A 19965-nucleotide genomic window follows, 5' to 3' on the forward strand; every position below is an offset into this window, starting at 1 on the left:
TTGGACCAGACAGCATTCTATGCCACCATTTTCACTCACCCAGTTACCAAGCCTGGGATAGTCTCTGTATACTATATGGCTATAAAAGTGTGTGGACATCCCATTCCAAAACCATTGCCATTAATATGAATTTGCCCTCCTCCCTCTCCCCTTGAAGCTATGACAGCCTCCACTCTTCTGGGAAGGCTTTTCACTAGACTTTGGAAAGTGTCATGGCCATTTGTGCCTATTTAACCCCAAAAGCATTGTGAGGTTAGGTACTGATGTTGGAGAGAAGACCTAGCTCACAGTCAGTGTTCCAATTTATCTCAAAGGTTTTCAGTAGGATTGAGGTCAGGGTAGAGTTGAGGGACTAGAGTTCCTCCACACCAAACTGGTCAAACCATGGAGCTGGCTTTGAACATGGGGAGCACAGTCATGATGGCACAGAAAAGGGCCTTCACCAAACTATTGACACAATTGTGTAGAATGTCTTTGTATGCTGGGTCATTACCATTACCCTTCACTGGAAACACCTGAACTCAGTCTTTTAGAGGGGTGTCCACATACTGTTGGCGATATAATGTGTGTACATATGGCACACCTATCACCCTTTCAGTTTCATACAAAAACATTTTTCCAGCACAATTGGAGATAAGCAAGACAAATGTAAACATTGTCTATACTGACTTCCTCTTGTAACAATCTGCATTTTTCCAGCACTCGGGTCCCAATCCACTCGCAGACAGGAGGGGTACTGTACAGTTTTTGACTCATGTTTGTTTAACCCAGACTTAGGAAATTATGCAGAGCTTGCTAGTCAGACCTCCAGATAAGATATCTCATAAAAGAAAATATTTTGCAAGATACCATAAAAGTTTTTTTTGGGGGGGAAAAGGTTACCTTTTCACTAATTGCGTCTGTAACCTCAGCCGCGTTGTCACAGAGCTGTCAGCAAAAGAGACAGAAAACAGACCCTCGGCCCTAATCCTGTGCAGATAAGTGCTTAGTGCTATTAGACGTACACAGAGCCTTTTGTTGAGTTTCATGGTTATAAAGGAGTAAAATTGTAGGTGCACATAGAGATTAGATGACAGTCTCCCTCTATTTCCGGCAGGGTCAGGCGACAGTCGCATGTCTCTATAGCAGGCCTGAATATAAATGGAACCAGTTAGAAGCTGGCCCAAAAGAAATTGGGAGAAAATTGAATGTGAATGGCGGTCTGTCCATTCACAGGCGTCTACTTTTAGATTAAAGCTGAACTCCGGCCTTCCCTTCAGTCTTGCACAGTTGTACAGGCTCCTCTCCTGGACTGAAATTGCTTACTCTGCACTCAGCATGATCTAACTATTTCCTTTCCATCCTTACTGTCCATGGCCTGTTCATTGGATTTCAGTTCTTTTAATCATGGAGGCTCAGCACCACATATGAGCATTACCTAGGGCAGTCTGCTGTTTTCAGGAAGCTATGTACAGCCACTAACACCAGTCGTGATCTTCTACATTGCACAGGGCAGCACAGAAAAGCACAGAGACCCAACGATGGCATCACTGGGTCCAGGGCTGTCCCAATAATGAGGCTGTTGCCTCAGGTGGCATCTGTTTGGGTCACATTGGGCGAGGGACTGTGGGCGGGGGGGGGGGGGGCAGCAGTCAGAATGGCCGCTCTGCTGCACCAAGTTTGCAGTATGCATGCCGCACCCTTTCCAGCCAGAGCATCCCAGATTGCTCCCTTAACCAGCTTTTAGCAACATGGGACACCTTGGTGAGTGTCCAGTCGAGCTCCTGGCAAACAGTGATGTCCCGCACAGCTCCTGACAACCAGTGACGTCACTGGGCGGGCAGGATACCAGTGGGGATATGATGCTTGCCCCTGAGTACTGTATTGCAGTTCGGGCGCTCGGGTTTAAGAAACGTTCAACATCACAGCCTTAGGCCCCAATTCACACCAAGCGACATACCTTACAAGCAGGGCCGGTATAGCGCAACTGTTCGGGGCGACGTCCCAGCAAAAATCGCTGGACCTTCACCGTCGGGCTGCACTCAAAAATAGACAAGTCGTGCGACATCCGCAGGAATAAGGATCCTGCTGAAGCGACATCGACGGGCGACATGGAGCTGTACATTAACAGCTCCATTGAATAATATTGGCCGGCGACTTCTCACGATAATGCGCAAAATAGCGGGATTTTAGGCACAATGGGGCCTTAGGCAAAATAGGGAAACACGCATATTCAAACATTTATATACTTAATAAAACACATACACCCGTAATGAAACACACACATCACACACTTATTAAAACACACACATTACACACACACAGAACTACTAATAAAAATGAATAAATAAAACATTGCCCCCTCTCCTGCTTACCTGTTTTGCAGGGAGGTGGGCTGCATCCCTGGGGTCTCCCGGGGGGAGGACTTGTATGGCTCTCAGGATGGGGGAAAGGCTGTGCGGCTCTCACGGGGGATCAGAACGTCCCGGATTGCCTCTGTAGTCAGGCCGGTCACAATCAGGCAGCGGCGGTGACCTCTAAACACGCTCGCGAGGTTCTAGCGAGGAGGAAGCGGCCGTCTAATCTGCCTGTTTAGAGGCCGCTGCCTGATTGTGACTGGCCCGGATCGCGTACTGAGGCGATTCGGGTCGGTCGGATCTATTTCCATTGGTGGTCCCTGAACCTGGGCTCGCGTGCCAGCAGAGAGGGCCCCGTGTGCCCTCCCTGGCACGCGTGCCATAGGTTCGCCACCACTGCCCTAACCTGTCGTAGGGTGGCTACACTCGCACCTCCACTGTATTTATGGAGGAGCAACTTAACCATCCTTGGACAGCAGCATTGAAGGTAGTGTTAGATAGACTAGTAGACTTAGACAGACTTTAAAAAGTGTTAGCTGGAGTTAGGCTTTAATTTGTTAGTCACCTATGTAAACAGCTACAGCAACATTTCTTTCCTTTCTTGAATGGAGGTGTTCACCATATGAATAAAAGCAGAACATTGTAAGCACCCCTGTCTATGTTAAATGGGTTGTCTTATCCGTACAATTTCCACATTTTCCGGACAGCTTGGCTTGTTAAAGGAAGTTGAAAAATAACATACTTACTGGCCAGAGTAACAGGTATTGTAACTATGTTACAGGGGTACTCTGAAAAACACAAAGCACTTTTTTATATTGGTGACAGACTACATCATATATATCATTTTTGATTTCCCCCCTTTAAACCATTCCACTATCTTCTGAGTGTTCTGCACAGTTTCATATAAGGGGAATACAGTACAGAATGTCATTTTATGTCCTGATCAAATTCTGTCATCGCTATCGCCCCCCTCCGCCACGCACCAGCCTTGCATTTCCCGGACCTGTAGCGCAGACTGCAGCCAAAGTGACTCAATGCCGTTATCTAAAGCCCGACTTCCAGCATCTCTTCCCTCCCCTTCTATACAGAGAGAAGGACTCTCAAGGAGAAAGATGGGAGCTTAGTGAAAAATGACAGGCAACTTGCATTAAGTAACAGGAGGAGGTCAAGTCAGTTTATTTGTTGTGAGGGAAGCAGCGCAAGGATGAAGAATCGAATCCGTGGCCATAATAAGGTTTCGGCAGAAATTGCTGACTCGGCTCAGTGCTGATTCCTGCTGACAAGACCTTTTCTATTGTTCATTACTTGATTTCACAGTTCAAGCAATTTTGGGTCTTGAAAATATATCTTTTTTTTTTTCCCCTCCTTTTTGCTCCTGTGTGGATTGTATTCTATACTTCTGCTTTAGCTTTAGCTGTTTTTTTCGACCTATCCCCCTGCCATCTGAAAATTATTTAACGTGGAACGGTTTGACTTTTGTTTCTGTGACTTTCTAAGAAGTTTTTTGACACTTCTATCATCCAGGAGATGCGTGTTCATTCTTGTACTTGTAGCGCTGACAGGTTTTTGCTGCAATCTTTACAAAAGACCAATCAGCCGCTGCAGCAGAGGAGCTCGCAATCTACACAGACGTACACACAGAATCAGCTCATTATATACATACAGTACATGTAGGGCTTGCTTAAAAGTAATCTATGGCATTATTATTATTATTCAGGATTTATATAGCGCCAACAGTTTGCGCAGCACTTTACACTATAAGGAAGACATTACAATCACAATACAATTCAAGACAAGATGTTAAGAAGGGCCCTGCCCCTGAGGGCTTACATCTAAAAGGGAGGACATTTCTTTTAATTGTACTTGATTGCTGTTCCACATTTGGAAAACTAATATATATACAGGTTTGTAAGTTGGTTTGCTCCCTCACGTGGTCTTCTGTATATCAGAGACTGCGATTAAGTATAAGGATTTTCCATTTTCTCTGTGAAAGCAGAGTGCCTCTTTAAAGTACATGCAAACTCAACTTAAAGGATATCTAATCCCGGGAGCATACATGTAATACATTGCAGTGCTGGCTGCATTAGTTTCCATTGATTCAGTTGAAGAATATTTTCAGTTAGTACAGAAATCTGTTGATCTTGCCAGAAATGCTGAAATCACAAACATTATCTTCCTGTAGGCTGCGAATTTCCCTACGCCCCCGTGTAGTAAAGAGGAAGACGTATTTTTATTGCATATAAGCAGTGGCGTAACCAGAGTTCTGGGCGCCCGGGGCAGACAACACTGCATATCAGGAATGCAGTCTAGGTGACAACCATGGATCCCTCCATAGATACCATCTTGGATGTGTGGTTAGGAGGTCCCAGTGCAAATGTCACATCTCACTTGAAAATTTGTTTAACGTATCCGTTGAATAAGAGCATCAGGTGCAGCCAACCCGTTTCAGGGGACAGGCCTTCTACTTTTTTAGGGCTTAAACAATGGTTTGGATTAGAATCAAAACGGTATCCGCTAGAGAGGCTGAGCTGAGGCTAGATTGAGGAGTGTTGTGTCTCCTCTGGATATGTAGAAATAGTGAGACCTGCACTCCAGATGCAGATCAAATGCGTCTATTTATTGACGTAAATGCAGCATATCACATCGGTACAACGTTATGTGCTACCTGTGTTCTGTATGTGCGTTCACCTGCACTTTTATTACATGGTCTGCCTGAGAAAGGGGAACCTGCGAGGTCCCAAAACCTTGCACCAGTGTAATATGTGCATGTACGTCAATAAATAGACACATTTGATCTGCATTTGGAGTGCTGGTGTGCCTATTTCGCCTTGTGTTCAAGATGGTTGCCATCCGTCAACTACCGCTGCACCCACCTAATTTATATGGAAAAAGCGGTCATGAGTGCGATGGGTTCATGGACTTTTCCTCTGGATATGTAAGTATAGACTGGCCCTTCCCCTTTACCGCGTGCCCGCCAACAATCAAGGGCCTTCCCCAAACTGTCGCCACAAGGTTGGAAGCTCACAAACATCTAAAATGTAAACCGTTGACTGCAAAAATATCAATGACCGCCTGCATACTAGCAACCAATAGGCTGCATTAGCACTGTACACATGTAAACATTACACCGTTATATGTGGGGACCAATTAAAACGCAGGATCTTGCTGCTGGCATTTGACATTGTACAGTACACCTGTGTGCATAATCATATTTTTGCAAGGCGATTTTTTTCCTAACCTCTGATTTATTTATTTTTTTAAGTGACAAATTGCTGTGCTATTAATAAAGCACCAAATGAAGAATTAGGAGGATGAGGTAAATAGTCTAACATTTTAAGAGATATATACGGCATCTGCTTAAAAGAATAAAGAAAAAATTGCCGTATTGAATATTTGTCAGGGCTAATTAATTATATTTTTTTTTGTTCCCTCTTTGCATTAGTTAAAGCCGCGGCTCTGCCTTGTCATCAGTTTTCATTAAAGTGATTGATAAATGAGACAAGAGGTCTGTGGGTTAACCCTCTCAGCCTCCGAGCTGTACCGACGGCCTTATACCTGCAGAAACGTGGCGGACAATTGGCTCCAGAGTAGTACAGTCACCATCGTTCTAGTGGGAGATGGTACATTATTTTGGGAGACTTAAATGAGGTGAGCTGTTTTTGGGAACAGAAACAGAATTGACTTAAATTTATTTATGATTTCAATAGAGTGGTGAGGGGTTACAACAAATGTCAGGTTTCTATTCTTTTATGGGGGACCTTGTTATGGAGATTTACTCTTTTTAATTGTCCTGATTTGTTCCAATTGCAACTCAAAATTTTGGATTTTGGGCTTTCAGTTCCGGTCACAATGATCAGCTGATCAGCAGGACAGATGGGGAGGGTGAATCAGACAGTATTAAGATCCACCCAATCACATGTGGGCCGGGCATTACCCGCCCGCCCCGTGGCTGCATGTAAACAAAGGGGCGGGATTGCTTGTGCTGACACATAACCATATTAGGTAAATGTAATTTACCATGTATGGGCATATAGCCATATGAATTCAAGGACGTCACTACATCCCGCCCATTTGCTTATTTCAAGCTGCAGGTGGGGAATTGCCCGCCAGCAGCTGATTGGGTGGCATAGAAGGAGCTTCCTTCCCTGTTTTGGAGGAGCTCCTTCCAGGTTTGGAGGAGCTCAGGTTTGAACTGGGTTCAGTCAGAACCTGAGCTCATCCCTTTGGACAGGAATTTACATCTCTCACCACTCTATCCATAACTAAAAAAAAAAAAAAAAGTCAGGTGCCATTAGTGCCCTGAGGAGTCCAAGAGGCCGGCGGATGTTCTGAAGCTCTAATGTCAGACGGTTTGAGTTCTAGAGTTCCTGTTCTATTGTCCATCTTGTCTTGCTGAATGACTGCGCAGACCTTTTCTTCCTCTCGGTACATCTCAATAGAAGTCAGAACCTAATTAGCAATGAACGGTCTGCCTATTGTTTCTAGATCAACTTTTATATGATTTGATGTATTGACCGCCTTGCCTTTTAATTAGACAATCAGAGAGAGGGGCTTTATAAGAAGCTGAAATCCGGTAGAAGTTCTTGTTGACGACGTGAGGTCATCCAGAGCAGCTGTACAATAAAGATTTGTTTTTTACAAAAGCCATGTACAGGTCCAGCAGTCTCAAATTAAAGGCTTATTGAAAGGAGCATTGGACGTATAGTCCTGCCACATCTGCAAAGTGCTATAAAGCCTCATATTTAAAGGATTTGAATGTGCATGACCCAAAATTAGCACCCGGCTAATTAGCACCCCTCTAAATCATATCCCAGCAGTGTTTTTTTTAACCTTGTTCCTGTACCAAAAAATACTGCCGATGGAAGATCGGTTCCTATTGCTATAGGCCTTTCTTATGAATATCGTTAGGAACGCCTAGTATAAATGGTCAAATTGCTTAAAATTTGTTTGTAAAGGTTATTGAAAAAAATACAGTGGGCGTGTTCTACAAGAAAGGCCTCTTACTTCTTCAGGGCTTAACTGTATGAATTGTGATTAAATCTGGGAGAGATTGATTAAAATATGAGCTTTAAAGGTTGAGAGAGCTGAGGTATCCCCATGAAATGTAGGTGGACGGCTACTTTCATCTATTGACATGGGCACGCGGTGTGCGGGCAGGCACTTGGAGTCAAGGCAGCTGTATTGTTTTGCTGGAAATGCATATGAATATAAAAATGTACAAAGTGGGGTGGGGGTAGGAGTTCTGTAGTCCAGTAGAGGAGAAATGGGCAAGGCTGACAACACTGGTTGGAATTTCATTGCAGCAGAGGCACTCAGCCTACAACAGGAAGTTAGAAGCTCACTGGATTTCTGGTAGATCAACAGTTATTTTTCTGTATTTGCAGCATGTTTAAAAAGAACAAAACACAGGGACATGTACATGTATTGCAGAGATATACTGGATATTTTCCATTTTTTTTAAATTTAAAATATAAAATGCCCACCTGGGCAGGTATGACCTGGCCACACTGCCTGATGGGAATGGTTCAATGTGTGTGTGCAAAATGATGCAGAAAAATTAAACACTACAGAAATGAGTAAGGTCAGAAAGAATAGTGCTTTCTCTAGCTTGGGCTGAACAGTTTCCTTACCGATCAGCAGATCAGCGATCTGCTATGGAAATCCTCGTATTGAATCATTAGCCTAATATGAACAACTACATACAGTAGAGTTAGACACTTCATCAACTGACCGTCTTGATTAGGAACTTTTTTAAACATTCAGAAGGATGCCTTGATCCCACCACTCTGCAGCAAACCAGGAAGAAATGCATCGGGGGTCACATAGCATAGTGACATGTCACTCAAGGCTCGAATCCAGCACAGGAGGTTTCTGAATTATGGAGTTTTATCAGGTACTCCTCCAAAAAGATAGATTGAGCAAAGCTGCATAGCTCTCTCAGTATTAGGTTTGATTACGGCATGCATTCGCCGTGGCATCGTTTCGGTAGCCTTATGCAATGTCGTAACATTTATTTCCATCCAAAGTTTTCACCAAGATCTTGTAGTGATGGTGGGAGAGTCAGACTTCTGTGTAAAGTCTTCTCTAGCACATCCCAAAGATTCTCAATGGGGTTAAGGTCTGGACTCCGTAGTGGCCAATCCATGTGTGACAATGATGCTTCATCCTCCCTGAACCACTCTTTCACAATTTGAGGGCAATGAATTCTGGAATTGTCATCTTGGAATATGCCCAATAGGAAAAAAAATCCATTGATGGAAAAAACTCGTCATTCAGTATATTCATGATTTCCTTTTTTGGTGTCAGACCATTGCTGAACCTAGACCTGACCAACCGAAGCAACCCCAGATCATAACCAAACTAAATTCAGATGGTGACTTTTTTTTTTTTTGCCAAGCAGTGTAATTACTACCAAGCCATGTTATAATGTAATTCTACGTCTGTGAAGGTTCTACTATATATCCAGTTCATTGGGTCTCTAGTAGTAGTTGGTCACATTTAGCTAGGCTTGTTCTGTGATGTTGAGGATGCTTTGTAGCTTCTCCAAGACATGTCATCCATTCTAATGAGTGTCAGGAACATAGCCCAGCATTTATATCCACATGGAGCTCAGACAGCTTAATCCCACCACCATGGAATGTGTTAAGGCAGATGTCGATTGTCCAAAAACAGAATGGTTCTAAAATTCCAGAACTCAGAAGGCTCTTTATCGCATCCATGTCTCTTTTAAGCCCAGCAATACACGCAGACAGAAACTTGCCCTGTACATCCAATAGCAACTTGGTATATGCAGTGCAGTGGGGGATGCAAAGACCTGTAACATTGGGGAGACCAGGCAACCTTTAAAACAAATGAATGGGAAAACATTGAAGGACAAATTGTACAAGTCAAGACTGAACAGTATTCCTAAACAAGGGCTTGTTCACACCATGTTCATTAAGCTACACTTTTCTGCCCGCCACTGCATATGTATAGTGCAAACAGGGCACGTGGAAAACAGTTGTTCTCTGTCTGCTCTGTTCACACCATACACGTGCAGTGGTGGGCAAAAAAACGCAGCTCAACGGACATGTTGTGAACAAGACAAAAGGAAAAGGGACATTCTTTCCAGGTGCACATTTTAGACATTGAGGGGACAATTCGTTCACGAGGCATGAAAGAGGTCATCTGTGTCAAAATGAAACAACCGTCCTTGAAAAGGGACTGGAGCCTTCAACACTCTGCGTTTTCCACATATAATGTAATTTTACATTGCTACTCCAGTGACAACAGTTCACAATTCCAATCCTGTGATTAGCGCCTGCACAGACTTTTGACACCAAGTATTGGATTATGTAACAAGAACAGGGTGGTTCCACAACTTTCACACCTCCCATCCTGTTCTTGGACAATCAACATCTACACATTCCATGGTGATTGGATTAAGGTGTATGTTCTACCTTTGGGTATGTTCCTGGTATGATGAGGGGTATAAATGCTGACTTATGTTCCTGGAATAATGAGGGATATAAATGCTGAGGTATGTTCCTGGTTTGTTGGGTATATACAGTAAATGCTGGGGTAAGTTCCAGGTATGGTGGGGATATAAATGCTGAGTTATGTTCCTGGTATGATGGGGGTATAAATGCTGAGGTATATTCCTGGTATCATGAGGGTATAAATGCTGAAGTATGTTCCTGGTATGATGGGGGTATAAATGCTGAGATATGTTCCTGGTATGATGAGGGGAATAAATACTGAGGTATGTTCCTGGTATGATGATAAATACTGAGGTATGTTCCTGGTATGATGATAAATACTGAGGTATGTTCCTGGTATGATGGGGGTATAAATGCTGAGGTATGTTCCTGGTATGATGTGGGTATAAATGCTGAGGTATGTTCCTGGTATGATGTGGGTATAAATGCTGAGATATGTTCAGAAGAAGCTGTTTAGATAACCTAAGAAATGTTTTTAACATTACAATAAGTCTAGTTGAATGTGACTGCTTATAGCAATTTACGAACATTTCATGTGACTTACTTGCAATATGGCCGCCTGACGGTGGTTTATCCACTCTTTTTGTGCAGAACACCCCCCAAAATTCAATTTTCTGCCTCTATGATCGACTGTATGATCGACTCACTGCTTTTTCCAGATGTCTACACTGAGATACAAATCAAATTTCAGCCATGCCCTGGAATGGGAGTTGCTGAAATCCTTGCAATGTACAGTATATAGTTCACCTGTGGGGGATTGTTATTCCTTAACCAAACTGGAGCTTTGTGTTTACATTCTACAAACAATCTTTGGTGGTTCATAACTTGATACAAAGTACTTTTCAACATTTGTGTTTGCAGTTCATATTTTATAGTTTCCTTGTGTGTGCATTTTGCAATATTGTAACAGATTCATCTTCTTGAAACATGGTATACTTTAATATCCTCTGGATATGAGGTTTGCGAAGTGTAGACTTTGGCGGCTCCCACTGATGGAGCTCCGCCGCACAACAGAAATGATTCCTGCAACATGGAAGACCTCTGACTTTGGCCATGGCGCTTGCATTTCTGCCGGTCACACATATGTGCATGCCTCGGAATGATGGAATGATCGGAAACGGCTGCGTCGCATCACACAATGTCACTAATCTCTGATGTCCACTTAATGTTTTTATCAGCCTCCCAGTCAGCTACAGAGGGGCTTATATTGAGGTTGTTTATATTTTTACAAATTTATGATAAATGATAAGTTTAGAATTTTTAGTTGTGCAAATAGTGTGGAAGACAAAAAAAAATCTGATACATATTAGATGCTGCCAACATCTGTCCTTCTAACTGTTCAGGAACTACAAATCCCAGGATAACCTACCGGCCTGCAGGGTGTAGCATGCCAGTTACCTATCCATAGTCTTCAGTACAGCTCTGCCACTAAGAAGAGGAGACTAGGACATGCCACAGTTCAGTAAACAGATGAAAAGTATGCTTCCAATGAGTCCTGTAGTGTCCAGATCAGTACAACAATGGGATAATAAATTCTATGCATCATCCAGCTCCCTTCATGCTTTTTGCTATAGAGGGCAGGGACTTTCGACTGCTGATTACTCAGCAGCAACAGCATGAAACATGATCTCTTCATTGTTTTAGCTTTGTCATTGTAATTATGTATTGAAAAGCCATTTTTACAATGACAAATATAAGTATTATTTGCCTGGATATTAGCCACTGTGGGCCAAAAGAGGCTCACTGTAGTAGCCATCGATACCAGGGATGGGCATGCAAAAATAAAATTCAGGACCTATGCAGGAACCATAATAAATATATATACACACACACACAGGAATTCAGCTTAGCATTAAGTAACAAAAAAGAATTATTGATATCGTCCAAAAGTAGCTTCTGCCCTCTGTAAGTCCCTCTGGCAAAAGCACCATAAGAGCTGAACATACTCCATGCTAATGAGCTTTTAAAGCCACTACTGGTCTGTTTGTGACATATCTGTTTCATATACACTGAAATCTAAGCATTATAAAGCAGCCGGCACACTTTCACCATACTGGGACCTGTAGTTCCTCACAGCCAATTATAAAAATACTTTAACATTTAAAAATGCATGATGCTCTATGTCACCTAAAATACATAGGGGGGAATTTATCAAGACTGAAGCAGACAAAATCTGGAGTAGATTTGCACTGCAACCAATCAGCTTCTCTGTCTCATTTTCAAATCTTAAAGGAGAACTATGAGGTGAGTGATTTACACTCATCCTCATAGTTCGAGCCGACATGTGACAATGAAACTGTCACAGGTCGGCTCCATAGATCGGAAAGTGAGTGAACACATACCGGCGCTCACTCACTTCTCGATCATGTCCCTGCAGAGAGCCGTGACTGTCACTCACCGCTCCCTGCAACAGGCTGCGGCTGTCTCAGTATATCGCGAGCTGTAGCTCGCGATATACTGAGCTTTGGGTCATGGTAGGACATGGTATGTCCTCCCGTTACCCTAAGGAGAACTATGGAGTCGAAAATGTACCCCATGGTTCTGCTTTAACTGAGCAAACTGAAGAGAGACGCTGATTGGTTGCCATGTGCAACTGCTCCAGTTTTGATAAATTCCGCCCATACTGGTTCCTGGCACAGTGAAGGCCCATTGCGGCAAAGATAAATTTGTTTATCTTTTCTGCTTCGGAATGACTTACAGAATGGCAGCTTGCATCTGAGGTTTTTCATACATTATACTTTACTGTAGATTGCCTTTAGGCAAATATAATAGAGCCAGTAGATATGGGGGAAGCAAGGAAGCATTGAAACCGGGGATAATAAAATAAAATAAAAAACATTAAAAGTGGCATCAGCAGAAATATATGATACTTTGCTGCTGTTTATGAAATCATATGAATGTCAGAATGTTTATCTGCATGCAGAGTGCGCTCCTCACTGTACTAACCTTTTTATAGAATGTTATTTTATGTTTTTTTCACTAACCAGAGCACCGTCCTGCCAATGCAACATGCCAAACTGCACCATGATTTTCCGAATGTGACTAACCGCTTTGCATTGAATAACACTGACTCCTCGTCTCCCACCTCCGGCCATTATAATGAGCCGTCTACTTGTGTCTGTTGATTGTCAGTTCATATGGTCTTATCGTGCACACACTTCTAAATATACCGCTGATAAGCGACATGGCAGACAGGCAAAAGTTGGTTTCCTGTGTACGGAAGGTTTCAAAGAGCTGCAACAACTACAAGTACACTATATACATATATTTCATTTTAATCGTAAGGCTGGGCAAGAAGTAATCACTTACTATAAACAGAGTAACAATTTACATCACGTTGCATCATTATACAAGCCACACATGCATATTGTTCAAGGACAGCTCCATCTGATTTTTTTTTTTAGTGTGGTTGGACACAGATGGGTGGATTCGCTTTCTGGTTTCTTATAGCTCTCAAAGAATTCCAGGGAAATGTATAAGGTTTTAATGTATATCTAAAGCCAAAACCTATTTTCATTTTGAATAGAGTAGGGTAGGGTGTAAACCACTACCGCTGTCCCATTAGGGAGAATGTCCTTCACTTCCTGTCCTGTAGACACAAGAAGTGAGAAGAAACCTTCTAAAGTGAGGGAAAACCTCATCTTAGTTGTCCCCATAGCAGGTGTTCCCAATGGACTATTTCCACACTGTCTGTGAGGGTTCTCATTCATCCAGGTCATGGTATATCTGTCAAAAAATAAGTCAAGGCAACTGGACTTGCTGTATTTTTCTTGAAGATGTTTCACTGGTCATCCAACCAGCTTTCTCAATTCAGAATGACTTGTACAAAAGAGTACCCAGAGGATTTTTGTACAAGTCATTCTGAATTGAGAAAGCTGGTTGGATGACCAGTGAAACGTCTTCAAGAAAAATACAGCAAGTCCAGTATCCTTGACTTATTTTTTTTTACAGATATTTCCACTCTATTCTTGTTTTGGTAACATCTCAAAATGTTGGCAGTGGTCACCAGGACAAATAGGGTGAATTTCTGTCCAAATGAGTTTTAATTATTGTTTGCATTCAATATTCATCTAACTCATTACAGGAGTTTAAAAAGATCAACTTGATCTGGGCTCAGAGATGTAACAGAACGGTCCAATTTGGACAGAGATGGGTATGATTAACTGTGAAATCTTTGTATTCATGTAAAGATATGCTGCCAGTCACTTCATCTAAGCCCTGATGAAGGGGGTCTTTTTGGAACCCTTGAAACACATTGAGGGGAATTTATAAAAACTGGAGCAGACAAAACCTGGAGCAGCTGTGCATGGCAACCAATCAGCATCTCTTATTTTCAAATCTTAACTAAACAAGCTGAAGAGAGAAGCTGGTTGGCTGCCATGGGTAACTGCTCCAAATTTTGTCTGCTCCAGTTTTGATAAATTCCCCTCATTGGCTTTTTTTGAATGCAAACAACAGATGAAATTGATCTGGAGCTCTCTTTCTTTTGACCTCAATGATCTGACTCTGACAGGCTTTTTCACAAAAGGGTGAAGAGTTTGGGGAACATGGGAGAAGTAAACAATCTAGGCCAAAATAGCTGATTTGGAAAAATTCTCCAATTCAGCTCACTTTCCGGTTCAGCGATGTTGTCCTAGATTGTTCACTTCTCCGGCCTTCTCCAAACTCTACACCCTTCTGTGAATAACCCTGTAAGTACCTGGATAAGGCTCTGTAATATCAGAGAGCAGCATGTGGAAACAACTGCATAAGCACGAGGGGAGGCCAATACGTTCTTACCCTCACCATGATCTAGATGTGCTAGGGATCTGAAATTTAGAGGTGGATATCTTAGTAAAGTGCTAAGACAATCGTCTCCATACACAGCTGACATCTCTTCATGGATTATTTGGGCAGATTTCCCTTGAAGATGGAGGAACCTAATCACGGCTCGGTATTCAACTTTGTCCGGCATGACACCTACTCCATTTCTCTTGGTTCTGACTATAATTCACCACAACCTACAAAAACAAAAGTTGGCATGCATATTACTAAGATATCCTCCTATAAACCTGCAAAATGTCAGATCCCTAGCACATCTTGATCATGGTGAGGGTAAGTACTTATTGGCCTCCCCTCATAGATCCACTCAGTCATGAGATCCAGCGCTCCTACTCTGGCAGTAAAAAACAAAATTCTAACCCTTCCCCAGTTTATACAAAACTAAAACTAAATGGACTTCTTTAAATTCACTTTAAGAGGTATATGATGAATATGTCAGAAGAGGTTCATCAATGGAGAATCAATTTGAAAGTGACGGGCATGACACCATCGCTTGGCTTTATGATGACCACGATATTAGAAAACTAGGAATATCTCAAGACACAGCAGTCTCTGAGAGATCAAAGGAGCCAGAATGTGACTTTACATAATCCACGTGGTATCCTCTACCCCCCTAGATATAAACAAGATAAAATCCCAGTTATCTTGAAAACCAGATGAAGGCAAATCAGCATTTGGACGGAGTTTCGATTTTATGGTAATCTGAAAGTTTTCAGTAAACTTTTGCATATTGTAATTTAATTACATACAGGATATAGGATGCAATGGTAATACTGCCATTAACCTCTCTATCATGTAGGCTAAGGTTCAGATTAGAAATCAAGATTAGTGGAAATGCTTCTCAGAACTTCCAACTGTCCAGCATACATAGTTCTGCTAAAAGGAGACAGACTGGCCTGAAATGTGTCATACCACCCACTAGGGAGAATCACCATCTCAGTTTGATATGTAAGGAAGGGCTGATTTATAAAGTATATATCCATTGTATAGCTGGGCAGATGTTGTTCTATACACTGGGTGAGCACTTTATAAATCAGCCCCTAGAGTTGTCACCGGAACAGAAATAGAGAAGAGGTCTTCCAATGGGGACACTTTTTTTCTGTGACAACAAGGAGAAGATTTCCCTCACTTAGAAGCAATTATCTTCTGACACTGTGGTGGCTTTAGGACAAGTGAGGGAACGTTTTCCTAATTGGACACCGATGACAGGGGTTTTAATAATTCCCAAATCTAGGCAAAAAATTACGTTTTGGCTTTAGACTTTAAGTCAGAATTCTTGTCAGCTAGCCTAATACACAGCTCATGCATTCAGAAGGACATCACACTGAAACACAAGAACATCTGAAAATGATTAGTTTCATCATAGTGAAAACACAAAGGTTCGTTACTTATTTATCTTCCTGACCATACAACTGACAATTAACCTTCTGCTAATGTACTAATTATCCTTGCTGCTAGTATTTTGTTGTCTTACCTTCTTTTTTCCCCCTAAAAGGCCTGTTTAGTGATACTCAACCTTTGCTCCTTCAAAACCAATTCCTCAACTAGAAACACAGATGTCAGATGACTTCCAAGGCCAAACTGTCCAGAGGTCCAAGTTGTTAAGAAAAATCCTTCATCTTTGCTTCTATGGTTTTATTGTCAAACCTCCGTAAAGTTCAATCACAAACCTTTGGTTTTGAGTAGGTCAGACAGTTCAGAAAGTGTTTCCAGGCCAGGCAGAGCCATCTTGAGCTCTACACTCTAGAGAGGGCATATGGCACATGTTTACCAAGGGCACCAGTCGGCCATGTTTATGGAGCACAGGTTGGCCATGTTTCCTGAGGGCATGGGTTGGCCATGTTTTTAGAGGGCATAGGTTGGGCATTTTTGCCAAGGGCCTCGCGTAAGGTTGAGTATCGCTAAATGGATCTTGCTTCGACAGCCACGTTCACAATGCATAGGCTGTGGTTCCATGACTTAGCATTATTAAATTGCACTTATCAATCATTCTTGCCAGGAATGCCATCGCCTACCTTAAAGAAGTCAGAGAAGTCTGGTTTCAGCAGTCCTTCTCCTTCGCAGACCTCTTCTCTTGGAACGGCGTTTACACAGCATCATCGACCTGTCATTACAGGACCCAGAGGTGAGGCCATATCTGAGGAGCCCCCCCTCCCCCACCTAATATTGACAAGGTTTGCGCTGTGTTAGCGTCCTCAGATGTAGATGTACATAGGTTTTTAGAATTCAATGCTTTGTTTTGTACAGTACATGATCTCTGCTGCCAAAAAATCTCAATTTTCTTGATATTACTGAAATCAACCTTGTGAGTAAATACCACCTACTGTTCCTCTTTACCTCATTTGTGCTAAGTTTTCATTTGGTTATTTGAGATTTAATTCATTGTCAGAAATGATCATTGGGTATTTTTTTTTTTAGATAAAATACATATTTGTGATTGTTTTACTGCTCTTGCTTTTTTGTTTCTTTATATTTATTTTTAAAAGCATTCTAATGCCTTTACAGGGAACAATGATTCTCACAGTTCTTTGTTTGGGTGTATGATCTTGAATGGATGACATCAATTTTTAATGATACAATGCTGACCAATATTGTTTGATACAGGAGGACGCAAGAACAACAAACATTTGCAGAAGGTTTTGCTGCATTTGAGCTTCTATTTATGTGAGCGTGTGCCAGCAGTGTGCTTCTCATCCACACAAAAAAGAATGAAACACAAATATTGGTCATTTTGCTCCTATATGGAAGAGATGGAAGGTATTTAGAGTGTCCGCAGGGTGTGATTGCAAGGACTGGGTAATAATCGGGTAGAGTTACCAGGAAGATGTGATAAGTTTTTCTAAACATTGAAAAGACTGTGGAAAGCACATGAGCCACCAAAGTCCTATAAGTCCCTTTTCCTTTTGAGGAAATGGAACAAATTTTCACCTCCGCATCCACGTGTTGATTGGAGTTAAGGAGGATGTTGCAGCCAGTTGCGGTGGCAGATGACTTAGCATCCGTTAATCTCATCAAAGCATCTGCCCTTCTATAGCAGCCCCATGTCATGGGCAAAAGTCTGTTGGCCAGCTTGGAACTGTTGGCGCAACCAGGCATATGGGCTCCTGTTCAGTAGAAGTTCTTTTGACATTTGGATTGGCTCCTGTTATTCAGATGATGATCTGTACCTGACCAGAATATGCGGAGTGGTAATAAATTATCATTAAAATGTTGGGCTCGTCATAAACAGATGATATTTCAATAGATGCATTGGTTGCATTAGAGTGTGAATTTGTTTCTCAGATTTTATGTAAGCACTGGGAATGCTTGTTATTGCAAGCAGAGAAGGCAACAGTTGGAAATGGTCTTTAATCAATTAGGGACCGCTCCTTCCCATGAACACACTTGTGCCTAATTGGAGAGAACAAATAAGGCGCGTCCCAGTGCTGTGTGGTTTGAGCGGGGATGGGCCAGTGTCCCATTGCCAATCATTCCTTGTGAGAGATCTGACCTTAGATAGTAGACCATGGAAATGTTTGCATTGTCTATTTTTCTATCTTTAGGGTAATCTTTAGTCAAAGGAGATATTCCAGTGGCAGAAAAAGCCTTTAGGTTATGCTAGACCAATGTTTTTCTACCGTAACCAAAAAGCTTATTTGAGCCATGAGGGTTTCAGGGAACTGGTCTTGTCTACTGTTAGTGTTGTCCTTAAAATAGACAGCAAAGGGGCAAACCCAAAACCCAACAAGGGTCATTTGTATAAGAACTAGGAACTATGGGTTAGTGGAGTTTTCACCTGCAGAAAAGGAACTTCTGAAGACCACTTTCACATGAACCAGTACCAGGTATGAATTAAAACGATTGGTAAGTTTATTAATGATTTTTGTATTAAGTCTCTCCAGTTGGAATGATCTAGCATGAGAGGTTCATGGTACTACCTATAGCAGGTCCATGAAGTCAAAACTCACCATCTACAGTACATACGTGGATGTGACCTATTGTTAATTATTAAGTGAAGATAGTCCACGCAGTGCAAATTAAAAAAACTGAGGCATTGTTGACTCTGCAAAACATCATGGCTTCCACCTCATGCTTACAATTTAAAGTGGACTATTTAGTAACTTTACAAGTCTTCTTGAATAATTTCCTGATAATAAACAATATACAGCAGTATTATCATTTTGCAAAAAAGGCTGTACCTGTCATCATTAAAAAGCAGTCCCTGAGTTCCAGACAAGTGGCTTTACCTCGGCTGAGATCATGTAACCAGTCTGCTGCTCCTGTATATTCCGGTAACTTCCTATATTAATAAGATAAAATAAAACAACTTCTGCTTAGTTCAATCCGTTCAGTGTAACAGAACTTTCATAAGTATATTCAACCACAGTTGGATTCTGAAAACACATTTGTATTAATATGTCATTATGTCCTTTTGGAACATGCAGAGCTCACTATTTTTAGTTGCCCCGTTCTTCCCATACATCTAAAAATCCTATATGAGGAATTTATGCAGATCTAAATTATCATTTATTTTCATTTTTTTTTGTCTCTGGAGCAAACACACCCTGATGGATGATAGTAACTTTGCAAATAACAACTCAGAAGTTATTAAGTGTTTAATTCCCACCGACAAAAAAAAACAATAAAAGCCACAATCTGATTCGGTTGTCTTGATACAGGTTTCCTTTATAATGACCTCCTTGTCACTACTCATCTCTCCAGTGGCCCGTATCTTCTATCTTCCCTCCATTCCAGCACTGCAGCCTCCACCAGAATATTCAGCAGTCGACACCTCCAGGATTGTCATGCCGCGAGTTCATCCCCCAGGCCCGGAGCACACCTGAGTGTTCCGGGATCGAGCGGTTCTGCACAATGCAAACAGCGATTGCCGTGCGGCCCCGTTGATTTCAATGGGCTGACAGCTGCGCGGCAATTGCAGAAAAAAGGTACATGTACCATTTTTTTCCGATACACGACGCACTGCTATTTCTATTGTGTTCTGATGCACGGGCGCAATCACGGCGGAACACTGCGCAATCTGCTCCGGCACGACTGAGGTGCCATTCGAAAATAATGGCACCCACAGCGCGACCATCTGTGGTGGGCGACTCCGTGATTGTCGCGCGGTCAGGAGTCGCCTAGGTCTGCACCGGCCCTTAAGCTCTATGTCACTACGGAACTCAGCTGTGATGTAGTGGTCAGAGGAATGAACAGCAGGGCAGGGAACACCGTTATCTGACACTCCCGAACGTGTCAAATACTGAAGGGTCTGGCAGAGGCAACAGTGCTTGAATAGAGCAAAGGTGGGAGACATGGACTGCCGCAAAGGTCAGCTAATACCTCTTATGCTG

The 19965-nt window shown here is 42.2% G+C and overlaps 1 protein-coding gene across 11 annotated transcripts in view; it reads left to right on the forward strand.

Annotated features, from left to right (window-relative positions):
• The window catches only part of NFIA (nuclear factor I A), a 312201-nt gene that overhangs the window by 234501 nt on the left and 57735 nt on the right, over positions 1-19965 (forward strand). For 8 of the 11 annotated variants that reach the window (XM_018553863.1, XM_018553862.1, XM_018553864.1 and 5 more), the window contains one exon: positions 16635-16760. The exons of the other annotated variants lie outside the window; for them this stretch is intronic. In XM_018553863.1, the coding sequence (XP_018409365.1) occupies positions 16635-16760 (126 nt within the window). The remainder of the gene's footprint in view (positions 1-16634; positions 16761-19965) is intronic. 11 annotated transcript variants of the gene reach the window in all.

Source organism: Nanorana parkeri, unplaced genomic scaffold (genome assembly GCF_000935625.1).
Source record: "Nanorana parkeri isolate BGI_ZX_2015 unplaced genomic scaffold, ASM93562v1 scaffold131, whole genome shotgun sequence".
Classification (NCBI taxonomy): Eukaryota; Metazoa; Chordata; class Amphibia; order Anura; family Dicroglossidae; genus Nanorana; species Nanorana parkeri.